We start from the raw sequence: 14293 nt of genomic DNA on the forward strand, positions 1-14293 counted from the left end.
TAACAATCTAATAGGCATGAGGGGGAGCCTTAGAGTTGATTTGATTTTCACTTCTTTAATATTAGCTATTTAGAGTATTTTTTCATAAGGCTGTTAATAGGTTGTGTTTTTTCACCATGAGAATTGCCTGTTCGTATCTTTTCACCATTTACAGTTGAGGAATGAAGTGATAGATTCTCTCTAGTATCATTTTGTGCTTTGGTTCTAAAAATAGGTCTGGACAGTTTTCATTTATGATTTCTGGTGATATGGTATCTAGGCCCTTGGAGGGAGGTTTGTGATTTTCCAGTAAATTCATGGCTCTTCATGGCTCACAGTTTTCCTTGATCTGTTTTCTAGTCAGTTCTTTTTGATAGGTGATAATTTTCATTCCCCCCCCATTGATTTATTTAGAATTTCTTATTATTTATTTCTGTTTGGCCCAATCTGATTTTCAGTGAGTCTGTTACCTGGGTAACATTTTGAACCTCCTTTACTAAGCTGTTGATTTTTCTTTGTCCAGAGCTCTCAAATAATTTATAATACCGTTTTTGATCTCCTGTTTCATTCCTTCCAGGAATTCTAATGATCTTCATTGGCAAGCCATACCTTTATTTCTGCCCATGAGCTTTGTGGAGTTACTCATCCTCTAGACTTTCTCAAAGCTAGAATGTCCCTGGATGTATAACATTGTTTTGTCAGTGTATTAATGTATATTCATATTTCAAGCTTTCTTTTTTGAATTGGGATTTTGTCAGCACCATGATCCAGCTGCTTCTCCAGTCTTGTATTTGTATTGTTTGTTGTCTTGTTATGGCCCTCTGCTCAGTTCTTGTCTGTTGGATGCAAGGTATCATTTCCTAGGCCCACCTATAGCCTCTGGGTAGAGTACTTCTCCAAGGCTTTCAGGGATGGCTTAGTTCTGTGAATGCAAGCTTTTCAAACTCTAGGGCAATGTGGTCTGATGCCTTGTCCTTAGGAATAGGAGACTTAACTGCTTTGTCTGTTCCCTTTCCTGGGACCCTATTGCAGGAACACTCAAGTGTCCTTGTCCTTGTGTCTGCTGTGTGCTTGAGTGACTTGGAGCTTCCTGGCTGGTATTCTCAGAGACTTTGGGATCTGGCAAGCCTCCCAGTGAAGCCTTTCTTATCCATGTTCTCTGGCTGGGTCCTTTCTTTTGTGTTTTTAGGCTTCTGGATGTCATCTTTTAATGCCTAGGCTGGATGAGGGTACTCACTGTAGTTTCTTTATTCCCTACTCATTTTTTGATCTGTCTTGCTTTCATTTAATCTTTTCTGGAGGATAGCTGAGGTTTGTGTTGGTTGTTCTCCCCTCCCCCCAATTTATTCTACCATCTTCTTTGGAAGCATGTTGCTATGTCTTTTTCTTGTATTTAAAAAAGATTCAATGTAACTTTATTTGCATAATCTGAAAAGTATACAGAGTGCAGTTATTAGCTATAAACCATTGCAAGATTGCTTGCCAGGAATTTGAAAGATTCACCTGCCTTTCTGCTATAAGGAGGGGTGAGGTGTGCAGTATGTTTAATTATCTGTTTTCCTAGAGCATTATTGATCTCTTAATTCTTTTCCCTTTGTTAATGTTTTCCTATTTATCCTGTATGTAGCTTGCCTTGCATTTTTTGCATGTTGTCTTTCCCATTAGATTGTAAAATCTTTGAGGTTTTTTTAGTTGGTGTTTAGTTTCCTTTGAATTAACTTTCTTTTTTTTGAGTGAAGTTATATAAGTGCCAGATTGCTGCTACAAGAAGAAATACTATAGAAATTCAGAAATGGGGAAAGATCATTGTGTATTGGGGTGTTTAAGACAAAAGTTCGCAAAAGCAGGTGGAAACTTGAGCTGGCCTTTCTGGTGAAGGTGGGATTCAGATAAGCAGAAAGAAGAGCATCACAGTCAGCTGGGGAGTGCAGTTTAGTAATAAGTAGACCGGTTTGACCTGAACCAGAAGGCTTATTTATGCAGAGAAGTAGTGGAAGGGAAACATGGATAGGTTTAAGATTAGGTTGGAGAGAGCCTTGAATGTTAGGTTGAGGCATTTGAACCTTGTTCTGTTTGCAATGGGAAATCGTTGAAGTTTTTGAGAAGGAAATGACCTACTGAAACGATGTTTTAGGTAGATTAATTTTTGCTGAAGTATGTACAATTAGTTGGAGGGGGAGAGGAGGAGATTAGGCTGAGAAACCAGTTATACTGTTACTGTAGTCCAGTTTGAATTAGGGTGTTGGCCATGGGAATGCAAGTTAAGAGGTTGTATGTGATAACCCTGAGAAAGGAAGGATGACTTGGTGACTGGTGGGATATGGAGAATAAAGAAATGTGAAAGGTTAGTAACCAGGTATTAATTACACTTTCATTGTTTTTTGTTGTTTTTTGGGGGGGGCAATTGGGGTTAAGTGACTTGCCCAGGGTCACACGGCTATTAAGTGTCAAGTATTTGGTCTGAGGCTAGAGATATTACACTTTTATAAAAAAGCCTTGATATTATCATGGCTAGGTTCTCCCTGGATACTGGCACCTGATCTTTCTTGCAGTCTTTCACTCTGCTCCCATTTATACATTCTGCATTCCAGCCATACTAGTTTTGTAGCTTTTTTCCCATTTTGTCCTGCCTTCTCTTTACTCTGTACCTTTGTACAGGCCTGGAATGTATTCCTCCCACAACTGCCTATTGTATGTGTTACTGACATTCTTCTCTCCAAGTACAATTCTCCTCCTTTAGGCCTTCTCTCATATTCCTTCCACCTTAAAAAGATCTCTTTCCCTCTTAACGTTTTCTTCATAGTCCTTTGGTTGGCTCCTCAGCCCTAATCTCAGTATTCCTTGTGTCTTGCTTGTAGGTCTTCCTCTTATTTATATTGTAAACTACTTGAGGGAACAGGTTACATGTTTTTCCATCTTTTTGCCCCCAGTACTTAGCGTAGTGTCTTGCACAGAGTGAGTACTTGATACATAATCGTTTAATTGAATCAGCTCTATGAATCTCAAGAGTGGCAGCCTGGCATAAGCTGTAGAGTACTGGATTTGGAGTCTGGAAGACCTGGGTTCAGGTCTTCTGCCTTAGACACTTTACTGACTGTGTTGCTCTAGGCAAGTAAATAACTCTTAGCCTTAGGGTCCTCGTCCATAAAATGAGGATAATAGTTCCGAACTCATGAGGTTGTTGTTAGGCACTGTAAAGATCAGGTTAAAAAATGGAATGGATTCCCTTGAAACAGGTGGTGGTTCTCCTTGGAAGTCTTCAACTAAAGGCCGATTGACTATTTATTAGGTATTTTGTAGTGGAGATTCCATTTAGTTATGTGGAAGAGAAAATAGGATTAATTTTTTTTTCATGGTAAACTTAATCATTAACAACTGCAACCATTTAGGTGTACAAAGAGGAACAAAAAAGAGGAATGTCTGCAAAACCATGAATTGTTACAATTTTTAAATAAGTATATTAAAATGATGTTGTAACTAACAGAATTGTCCAGTTTGTATGCCTTTCTAAATTTCTTTCTGTTTTTATCTTGATATTTTCCCTAAATATTCTATTAGTTAATACTAAGGGGCAGAACTTAGGTATAATGGGTGGAAGTGGCTTAGAAGCTAATTATAAAGTAGCATAGGCTGTTTTGGGAAGTAGAAGGCTCTTTCTCTAGAGCAAGTGTTCTTAACCTGTAGTCTATAAACTTTAAAAAAAATGTGTATTTTGATAACAATATTTCTGTATGATTGGTTTCTTTTGTAATCTTATGTATTTTTTACACATTTTGAAAAAAAAACATTTTGAGAGGAGCCTTTACCAGACTGTCAAAGTGGTGCATGACACACCAAAAATAAGAACCCCTGCTAGAATAGCAACAACAATAACTTGCATTTGTATAGCACTTTTAAGGTTTGCAAAGTACTTTACAAATATTATTTCATTTTTTCCTTGCAAAAGCCCTAGGAGATTGGGTGCTACTGTTATCCTCATTTTACAGATGAGGAATCTAAGTTAGACAGAGGTTGAGTGTCACACAGCTAATAAGAATCTGAGGCTGGATTTCAACTCAGGTCTTCCTGATTCTAGGTTTAGCACTCTATCCACTGTACTTCCTACTTCTTCTGGAAGTCTTCAGGTAAAGGTTGGGTAGCACACACTTGGCAATGTTGTTGATTGGATTCTTGGTCAAGTATGGGTTGAATAAGATGGCCTCTGAGGCCTTTTCTGACTGAGCTTCTGGAAAGACTTAACTTTTCTGAACCTGTTTCCTCCTCTGTAAAATGGGGAAATAACTCTACTACCTACTTCTTAGAGCTGTTGTGGAGAAAGTACTTTGAAAAATTGTATGTTAGTTGTTATTACATTGGTTTGCTCTTTAAAATGTAGAAGATTTATGAGAAAATATGAATGGGAACTATGAACTGGATTAGTAGGTGTGGAGGGGTTGTGACTTATACCAGTGAGGGTGTATAACACCAATAAGATCATAGGTATATCTGATCTTTTGGCTTTAGAAACAGAAGTTACTTTGACAGATCTAGCAGATATTTTTCCTTTAAAAACTGGTTCAGTTGAAGTAGTTCAATTCAGTTCAATATTTAAGTGTCTGTAGGATTCTACTCAGCTTTGAAGTGCAAGTCATTCTTGGTTGGAAGCCTGTATTTTTGCCTTTTAGAATAATAATCACAGCTAGGAATTATATATAACACTTTAAAGGTTTGCAAAGTATTGTATACATATCATCTCATGTTATCTTTATGACTACTTTGGGAGGTAGGTATTAATATTATCCCTATTTTACAGTTGAGGAAACTGAGGCAAACAGGTCATGACTTGCCCAGGGTCACACAGCTAGTATCTGAGGCAGGATTTGAATTTGGGTCTTCCTGATTTAAGGCCCAACACTTTGTCCATTGTGCCACCTAGCCACAATTGCTAAAAACAACAACAACAAAAATTAATCGTGATGTGTATGATTTTTGATGCATAATGATGATTGTTTTTTCTGTTAAAAATAATAAATGAAAATGTTCAGATTTTGGAAATATGTGTATTTATGTATATATATATACACAGACGTGAGAGATTAGGACCAAATAACCTCCAAGGTCTCATCTGGGTCCAGATGTATGATCCTTTAATTTTGCTGGAATGATTTGTTTGAATCTCTGTCCCTTGCTGCTATTATATACTTCTTAAGAGCTTAACCTGCTCTTGTAGAATTCAATGCCCATCCAACTCAGTCCATTTTACACCAGAGAAAACTCTTTTTTATCTTCCCACCAACGTCATTGGGAACAAAACAACAACAAAACCACTGTAAACACATACATACTCTAGCAAAACAAATTTTTACATTGGCCATATCCAAAAAACAAATAACTTCTTTTTTTGCAGTGTGAATTATAGAGCTAAATCTTGATTTTTAAGGTGGCAGAGTCTAAAGAAGAATGGTTGTCTTATTATTATTTTTATAAAGGTATAGAAGATGTGCAGAGGAGTGGAAGGAAACAAAAGAGAAAGATTGAAGGGAAGAGTCAGGGGTTGATTAGAACAAGATCCCGAAGAAGGTGAGATGCTTCTTAGGCCTTGATAAGGAGGAACGCCTAACTCTTAGTTTGGAGGAAAGAAGTGAATGGTTTGATGGCATAGAGAGAGATTTTGAGGTATAGGAAGATACTTGAGGAAACCTGAGATGTATGGATTCAGTCTTTTCAGGTAAGTAGGACATGACTGAGAGAAAGGGATGGGTGTGGAATTGTGGGGAATGTGATAGAGAATTTGAAAAAACAGTATCCAGAAGAGAGGTCTGGCTTAGTATGGAGGCATTGAAGAGCCAAAGCAATTCCTAGTTTCCTAAATGGTAATTTGAAAGAGAAGGTATTTTATAGCTATTTTAGTTATAAAACCTTTCAGATAGATTTCCTAGTGAGTTTTAAGACTTGTTATTTATTTTAAAACTGTACATATTTCCTGCTAGTTGTAAAACTGGTAAAGCAAGCTCTTGGCTTTTTGGCTTCCTTTTAAAGATGTTATCAGGTTTAACAAACCATAAACTTTATTGTTAAACTTATTTCAACAGATTTTAATTGAGCAACCATTCTTCATTTTTTCATCTTTGTATGGCTTGTACTTTTGCATGGATAGATGATTCTTATTATGTACACTGATAAATACTGGGGATGTAGACACAAAAGCTTCTTTTAGTAGCAGTGAACCCCCATTTCCTTGTAGAAATGGCAGTTTCATTTGTGGTTTTGACTTTTTGATGTTGCTGTCTTGGGGTACTTTAGTTAACTACTGCTGTTAGCTGTTGGTATGCTTTGTCTCATTTTGGTGCTGAAAGCATTTTTTCTTATAACTTTGAAAAGTACTCAGTTTATTTCTTGACTGCCATAACTTTTTTCCCCCAAGAAAGTCAGGAGTACTCATTTTAATGGTTTGTGAACTATTAAACCAATAGGAAACAGTGTGGAGTAACAGAAAGAGTGTTGGTTTTGGAGTTCAACTTCTTTCCTGACACTGCCTGTGAGACCTTGGACGAGGCACTTAATTTGCCTGAGCCACAGTTTCCTCATCTATAAAATGAGGGAGTTAGCAAGAAGAACAAAACCCATTACAGATTTGTTTAGTCAGGCAAAATAAATTCCTGCATTAACCACATCCAAAAAAAATTGCTTACTTCTTCCCTCAGTCCCACCTCCTCCCCCCATACATTTAAACTACAGAGAAAGAGAGAGAGAGAGAGAGAGAGAGAGAGAGAGAGAGAGAGAGAGAGAAGAGAGAGAGAAGAGAGAAGAAGAAGAAGAAGAAGAAGAAGAAGAAAAGAAGAAGAAGAAGAAGAAGAAGAAGAAAATAAAAAATAATTGAAGTGCCAAGGGACCACTAACAATTGAGGACATCAAGACAGGCCTCCTAGTAGGAGCTGGGCACCCGAGCTGTTCTGTGAAAGAAGCTAAGGATTCTGTGGGTCAGAGGGGCAGCAGTGGAGGGAAGAGGGAGAAGCCTATTCAAAGGCTTGGAGGTGGGAGATGGAACATTAACTCTGTTAGATAGTCTGTACAGGTATTACTATACTTGCTTGCTGACTTTTTATTCCTGCCTAACTTTTAAACTTTAAAGTCCTTCTTCTATTATATTAGCTGATGTGTTAATGATTGTTCTCTAAATGTCAGCTAGGAAAGATTTTAAAGTTTAGAGATATCCCCTGCATCCTAGTAGAGACCAGCAAGCAAGCACATCTGTTTCTTCTTGATTATTCAATTCTAGCCTTTAATTACTGCAGTAAGCCTTTACCTGTTCTTTCTGGTTTCATTCTTTCCTTACCATTCTGTATTGCACAGTGCCACTTAATAATAAATCTTTTTGAACCCTCTGCCCCATTTTCATTATGCCATTCTATTTAGAAATTGATTATGACTTTATTGTCTATCAGATCAAGTCTAAACACAGATAAAATACTTTCTATTTAAATGTTTTATTCTCCCCCATTAGATTATAATCCCTATAAGTAAAGTCTCTTTCATTTTAGTCTATATCCTTAGTATTTAGCAAAGTGCAGCACCCTACATAAAATAGGTGCTTATTAATAAATGAAGAATTGGATGGAAATTTCAATTGATCCAGGAGATGTAGGGGAAAGAGTACTGGGTGATTGTGATAAGTCCTCAGTTTTGCTTCTGGCTTTACCACTTAAAAGCTTGTGGTTATGAGTAAGTCACTCATCCTCCAAGAGACTTTTCTCACTGCCCTGGCTACCTCATAGATTTATTGTTAGGATCAAATGAGATCATCTCTTTACTTCTGTATAGCATTTGACAGTTTTCAAAGTTTTATTAGTGTCCAAGAAGATTATACAAGGTCAAGAGCAAACTGCTGACATGAGCAAGAATTGGTTTGACTTAGTATTAGTAGCAATTAATCCATTACATGAGCTGCTTACCATTTATGGACAGTTGCCACGCAGCAGAAGTACAATGGCTGATGAAGTCCCAAAAGTGATTATGTATGTCATTACATGACAGATTAACTTAATTGTAAGTTTTTTTTTCCTTAAAAATTTTTTTTTATTAATTTATTTTGATTTATTAACAATTACTTCTATGGGCTTTTGAGTTTTTAATTTTTCTATCCCCTCCATGGCTCGCAATCTGATATAGGCTATATGTATACATTCTTATTAAACATATTTTCACATTAGTGATGTTGTAAGGAAGAATTAGAACCAATAGGAGGAACCATCAGAAAAAGGAAACAAAACAGAAGGAAAAAAATAGCGAATAGTATGCTTTGATCTGCATTTAAACTCGTAGTTTTTTCTTTGGATGTGGATAGAGACTTTTGGAGATGTTTTAGATCCTTGCATTGCTGAAAAGGGCTGAGTCTTTCAATGTTAGTCATTGCACAACGTGGCAGTTGCTGTGTAATTGTAAGTTATTTGACTCTAACAACATGATGTCTTCCTAGTTTGTTGTTCAAATATGGTATTATGGTTGTTCCCAGCTTAAAAAAAAAAAACTTTGATGAAGAGTATAGCCAAAAGTATTCCAGGATAGTGATTGTGATATTTTTTTCCTTTTTTTTAATTTTAAAAACTTTTTAGCATTTTATTTTTAAATTTTGAGCATATACTTGGATCACAGTCACCAGAGCGACAAGGACAGAAAAAGTCATACCCTAGTTATCTCATGCTCGTATTATTCTTCCTGCTTTGGTGAGGAAATGCTAGGTCCTTTTCCATACAACAAGGCAGCTCTGTAATATGAACAAAGGCAAAGGGTTTTATAGGGAAAGCAGGGACCTTTTTTAAACTTATAAAAATATTTATTTCTAGTTTTCAGCATTCATTTTTACAAGATTTTGAGTTCTAAATTTTCCCCCCTCCTCCTTCCCAAGACAGCATGCAATCTAATACAGTCTATAAATGTACAATCATCTTAAACATATTTCCACATTAGTCATGTTATGATGGAAGAATCAGAACAAAAGGGAAAAACCGCCAGAAATAAAGAACAAAAAACAACAAAAAAGAGAAAATAGTATGCTTCGATTTGCATTCAGATTCCATAGTTCTTTCTTTGGATGTGGGTAGCATTTTCCATCATGAGTCTTTTGGAATTGTCTTAGATTACTGCACTGCTGAGAAGGGCTAAGTCTATCAAAGTTGGTCGTTGCACAGTGTGGCTGGTACTGTGTACAATAGTTCTCCTGGCTCTACTCACTTTGCTCAGCATCCGTTCATGCAAGTCTTTCCTTGTCTTTCTGAAATGTGATATTTCTTTTTTATTTTTATTTTTTTGTGATATTTCTTTCAAGCAGTTTACTTTCAAGAACACTTCTTCGAGGAGTATAAAATTTGGAGAATATTCCATGTGGATTCATCCACTGCTTACTAAGTCCTAGAGAAATGACTAGTGCCTGCTTTAGTTATAGTAAAGAAATAGTGCAAAAAAAAGGAGAGGCTCTTCTCTCATTTTAAGAAAGTAGGTGAATTTCACTCTTGAGTTTTTAATTTGGATTGGGTATTAACTTCTTTTTCCTTTTGCAGGTGTAATGGATAGGTAACAGAAGAATTTCACTTACTTGTCAAGGAGTCAAAATGACTGAGTGCTTCCTGCCTCCTACCAGCAGCCCTAGTGAGCACCGTAGGGTAGAGCATGGCAGTGGTCTTACTCGAACTCCCAGCTCTGAAGAGATCAGCCCTACTAAATTTCCTGGATTATACAGGACTGGTGAGCCGTCACCTCCCCATGACAGCCTACATGAGCCTCCGGATATAGTGTCTGATGATGAAAAGGAACATGGAAAGAAAAAAGGAAAATTTAAGAAAAAGGAAAAAAGGAGTAAGTGGAATTTCTCTTTATACTTTACATGCAGTTTTCCAACAGTCTTATTTAATTTTTTCCAATTTTTGTTATATATTTTGAAAGTTGCTCTATACTAGAGCTTAAGCCTTATCTTATAAAAAAGTTTCCATCTTTTTTTTATCTGAAAAAAATGTTACTATATAGTCAAAATGAAAAGCATAGTATTTCCACAAGGATATTTCAGTATTTACAGCTGAAAAGTTGCTAACTGATAACTGCTCCTCTCTGGGGGGAAAAGGAAAGGAGAGACAGGGCTTCCCTGGACCTATGATCCCAAACTGAGACCTGACTGTTCCTGTCTGTCTCCTCCTGGTTCCCCAGCATGGATCTGGGTAGGCCTTAGTGCATAGCTTCTTCCTGACTACCAGAGGGTGCTTTGCCTCTGGTAAACCCTTGGCCCCTCTCCCCAGTGTGCACATATATTCCCTGTCTCCCTGTCTTGCCCTACGCTAGTTCATTTTGACTTTTTAAAAAAATTTCCCCATCAAAGTCTGGTTGTTTGGAGGGATTGTTTTGTTTTCGGTGGTCTTGCTGTACTGCTTCCTGCTGCCCTACCATCTTGGCTTATTTCCACTTAACCTCAGAAAGGTTGTTAGTTTCCTAATCTCTAAAATATGGATGATAATGTTTGTTCTACCTACCTTACAGGATTATAGGTGGGAAATGGAGGCCTTTAAGATGTTCATGACTTTTCTGTTCAATTCAGATATTTTTAATAAGTGTCCAGCTATGTCATGTGTCTAGTATATACAAAGATCAGAGTGGGTGGCTTGATCTGGAGGAGGCTAAGTTCATACATAGGATCATACAGTCTGCACATAAGAGTCATGCAAAGCAGTTTCAAGGAAGAAAATACTAGTAACTTAAATCCAGAAAGGTTAAGTGTGGGCTGTGATGCCTGAGCTGTACTTTGAAGGAAATTAGGGATTCTCAGAAGCAGAGGTGAGGAGGGAGCACTTTTTGGGCATAGGAGACTGCTTTTTAAAGGCAGTGGAGGCTGAAGTTGGGTAGATGTGTCTGAGAAGGAGTTTAGAGGCCATTTTGACTGGAAGAGAGAGAGAGAGAGAGAGAGAGAGAGAGAGAGAGAGAGAGAGAGAGAGAGAGAGAGAGAGAGAGAGAAGAGAGAGAGAGAGAGAGAAAGTGTGAGTGTGTGTGAAAGGAAGTAATAATGAAATAAAACTGGCAAGGTAGGTTGAAGCTACAAGGCTTTAAATTCGAGGTTGAGGATCTTGCATTTTATCTTAAAGGAAATAGAGGACCATTAAAGATTTTTGAGTTAGAGGGAGGGGTGGTAGTGATGTGTTTGGGGTAAATGATGTAATTTTTACAAATTTCATTTACGTAGCCTCATAACTTTTCTTTCTGTCTTCGTTTTCTGTTTTCTGTAATCCATGCTTAACATACTTCCTGAGATAATCTTCCTAGTGCTTGGTTCTGACATTTGGAAACCTTCAAAGGTTCCAAACTGCTTGCCAAATAAAGTATAAACTCCTCTGATTCTAGCATTCAAGGCCTCCTTCATATTCTAATCTAACTTTTCCAGCTTTGTTACTGTTTCCCTCTATGTACTTTATGTTGAAATTATTTATAACTTGCTATTATGCTCTTCCATAGTATAGCACTTTTCAGAATTTATGTCTGTATCTATTACTTTGTCTGTTTACCTGGAAAATCTTTACCTATATTTGTGCTTGTTTGAAATTCTCTTTTTTCAAACTCAAATCAGATGCTGCCTCTTCTGTGATTTGATGACGCTCCCTGGTGGTTCTACCTCTCCTCCATCAAGAAGTGATCCCTCTCTTTGAATTCGTCAGTCTGTCCTGACCTCTCCTTTGTGTTTCTTATGTAGTACTTTGTACTATAGTTATTATTATTAATGTTTTATTTCCTCTATTGAGTATGAGTTCCTTGAGAGTAGGGAGTGGGTCTTTTTTATGCTTAGAATCTTGCATATGGCCTTGCACTTTGTAGGTACTTAATATTTATTGAATTAGGGAAAAAAAATCATTTACACACAGCCAAGTATGTATAGAGGATCTCTGGTTAGAAGAAAGAACATTGCTTTGGAGTCAGAAGACTGGGTTTAAATCTTACCTCTGTGACCTGGCTGGTTCCATGATATTGGTCAGTTAAGTCATTTGATCCCTGTAAGGCCTCAATTTCCTTATTGGTAGCTGTAGCTTTGTGAAGAATAATACTTCTACAACCTGTCTGCTAGGATTATAGGATTTTTGTGAGAATTAAATTAATATAGGTAAACCATAAAGTACTATATAAAATTTAAGCCATTATAATAATGTAGCAATTTGTAATACTGCTTTACAATTTACAGAACATTTTCCCATATGCTACATGGGAATAACTATGTGAATAATAACCACGTGAAAGAATCCAGGGCAAATGAGAAGATCCATATAGTTCAGAGGAGGAAATTAAAGCTCAGAAAAGAGCTTTTTATGTTGTGCTTTCTCTATGTCAGGCACTGTGCTACGTGCTTTTTTAGCAAGGATTATCTCATTTGATCCTCACAACAACTTTGGGAGGTAGGTATTGTCATCATCTCCATTTTACGGATAAGGAAACTGAAGCAAACAGGGTAAGTGACTTGCCCAGGGGCACTAGCTAGTAAGTGGCTGAGGCTGGATTTGAACTCAGGTCCTCTTGACTTCAGCTCTGGTGCTCTATCCACTGTGCCACCTAGCTGCCCCTATTAAACATATTTTCATATTAGTGATGATGTAAGAAAGAATTAGAACCAATAGGAGGAACCACCAGAAAGAAAACAAAACAGAAGAAAAAAAAAGTAAATAATGTGCTTCAATCTGCATTCAAACTCCATAGTTCTTTCTTTGGATGTGGATAGCATTTTCCATCATGAGTCTTTTGGAATTGTCTTAGATTACTGCTTTGCTGAGCAGGGCTAAGTCTATCAAAGTTAGTCATTGCACAGCGTGGCTGTTAGTGTGTACAACATTCTCCTGGTTCTGCTCACTTCAGTCAGCATCAGACCATACAAGTCTTTCCAGGTTTTTCTGAAGTCGACCTGCTCATCATTTCTTATAGCACAGTAGTATTCCATTGCATTCATATACCACAACTTGTTCAGCCATTCCCCAGTTGATGGGCATCCCCTCAATTTCCAGTTCTTTGCTACCACAAAAAGAGCTGTTGTAAATATTTTTGTACATGTGAATCCTTTTCCCATTTTTATGATCTCTTTTATGATCTGGAAGTGCTATTGCTGGGTCAAAGGGTATTTTTTTTTATAGCCTTTGGGCATATGAACTCAGATTTTTCTGATGCCAGGCCTGGCACTCTAACCAGTGCACTACCAGCTGCCCACAGATCACATATTGTTTAAATTTCACAGGTATGGTTGAGTATTACAGATCTTCCATGTCATACCAACAGGTGTTTTCGTGTGTTTAAAAACTCTGATCAAGGTAAACCACCTAACTTAAATAATTAGCTCAGAAAATCGAGAAGTAAACTGATAGTTTGCTAATTGTTCTTTGATGTGACATCATCCAGGGTTTGTGTGTCTGTCTGTGTGTATTTAAATAGAACTACAGAATGCTAGAGCTGGAATGGACCGTAGTGACTCTCTGGTCCAGATTCCTTGTTTTACAGATGGGGCATGGAATCCCAGAAAGGCTGCTCAGAGTCACAGAGTCATGGGAGTTCTTGACAGAACTAGAACTCAAGTCTTTTGAACCCTAGTCTCATACTTTTTCCTATTATCATTATCATTATTATTATTATTATTATTATTATTATTATTATTATTATTATTATTATTATTATTTAGGCAGTTGCCCAGGATCACACAGCTAGTTAAGTGTAAAGTGTTTGGTCTAAGGCCGCATTTGAACTCAGGTTCTCCTTACTTAAGGGCTGGTGCTGTATCCACTGCGCCACCTACCTGCCCCCCCCCATACTTTTTCCCACTAGTATCATACTACCTTCCCTTTCTACCCACTAAGAACTTGAGGCCCAACTCTGGCTCATAAGAAACTTTTTAATGATATTTTTTTCCAATTACATGTAGAGAAAGTTTTCAACATTCGTTTTTATAAGATTTTGAGTTCCAAACTTTTTTTCTCTATGCTTCCCCCTGCCCCCCATAGGAAACTATTGAGAAGAATGAGAAATAGACTTTAGTAGTAGCAGGAAAACCATCCTGAGAGATACACATTAGTGTGGTTAAGCAAACCCAGTCTATACAAATCTTGGCTTATAAAGCAAACATAACCTATTGGTCCAAATATAAGCTTGCCCCCTCCTCTTCCCTCTCTGACCCCAATCTGCATATATCTAAAACCTGATAATGCTGTCCTAGACTTGATGGATACCTCTTTGATACACTCAATAGTAATAACTTCCTAGTTTACAGTTATTAATAATAGTAATAGCTCACTGCCACATAGGCCCTTGTTTCACCCCTCTTCCTGACCGCTTA

The 14293-nt window shown here is 37.3% G+C and overlaps 1 protein-coding gene across 2 annotated transcripts in view; it reads left to right on the forward strand.

Annotated features, from left to right (window-relative positions):
* The window catches only part of RALBP1 (ralA binding protein 1), a 53414-nt gene that overhangs the window by 18054 nt on the left and 21067 nt on the right, over nucleotides 1-14293 (forward strand). For both annotated transcript variants that reach the window (XM_020985543.2, XM_020985544.2), the window contains exon 2: nucleotides 9516-9810. In XM_020985543.2, coding sequence (XP_020841202.1) covers nucleotides 9567-9810 — 244 coding nt within the window. In that variant the 5' untranslated portion in view covers nucleotides 9516-9566. The remainder of the gene's footprint in view (nucleotides 1-9515; nucleotides 9811-14293) is intronic.

Source organism: Phascolarctos cinereus, unplaced genomic scaffold (genome assembly GCF_003287225.1).
Source record: "Phascolarctos cinereus isolate Bilbo 61053 unplaced genomic scaffold, phaCin_HiC Scaffold_4;HRSCAF=312, whole genome shotgun sequence".
NCBI lineage: Eukaryota > Metazoa > Chordata > Mammalia > Diprotodontia > Phascolarctidae > Phascolarctos > Phascolarctos cinereus.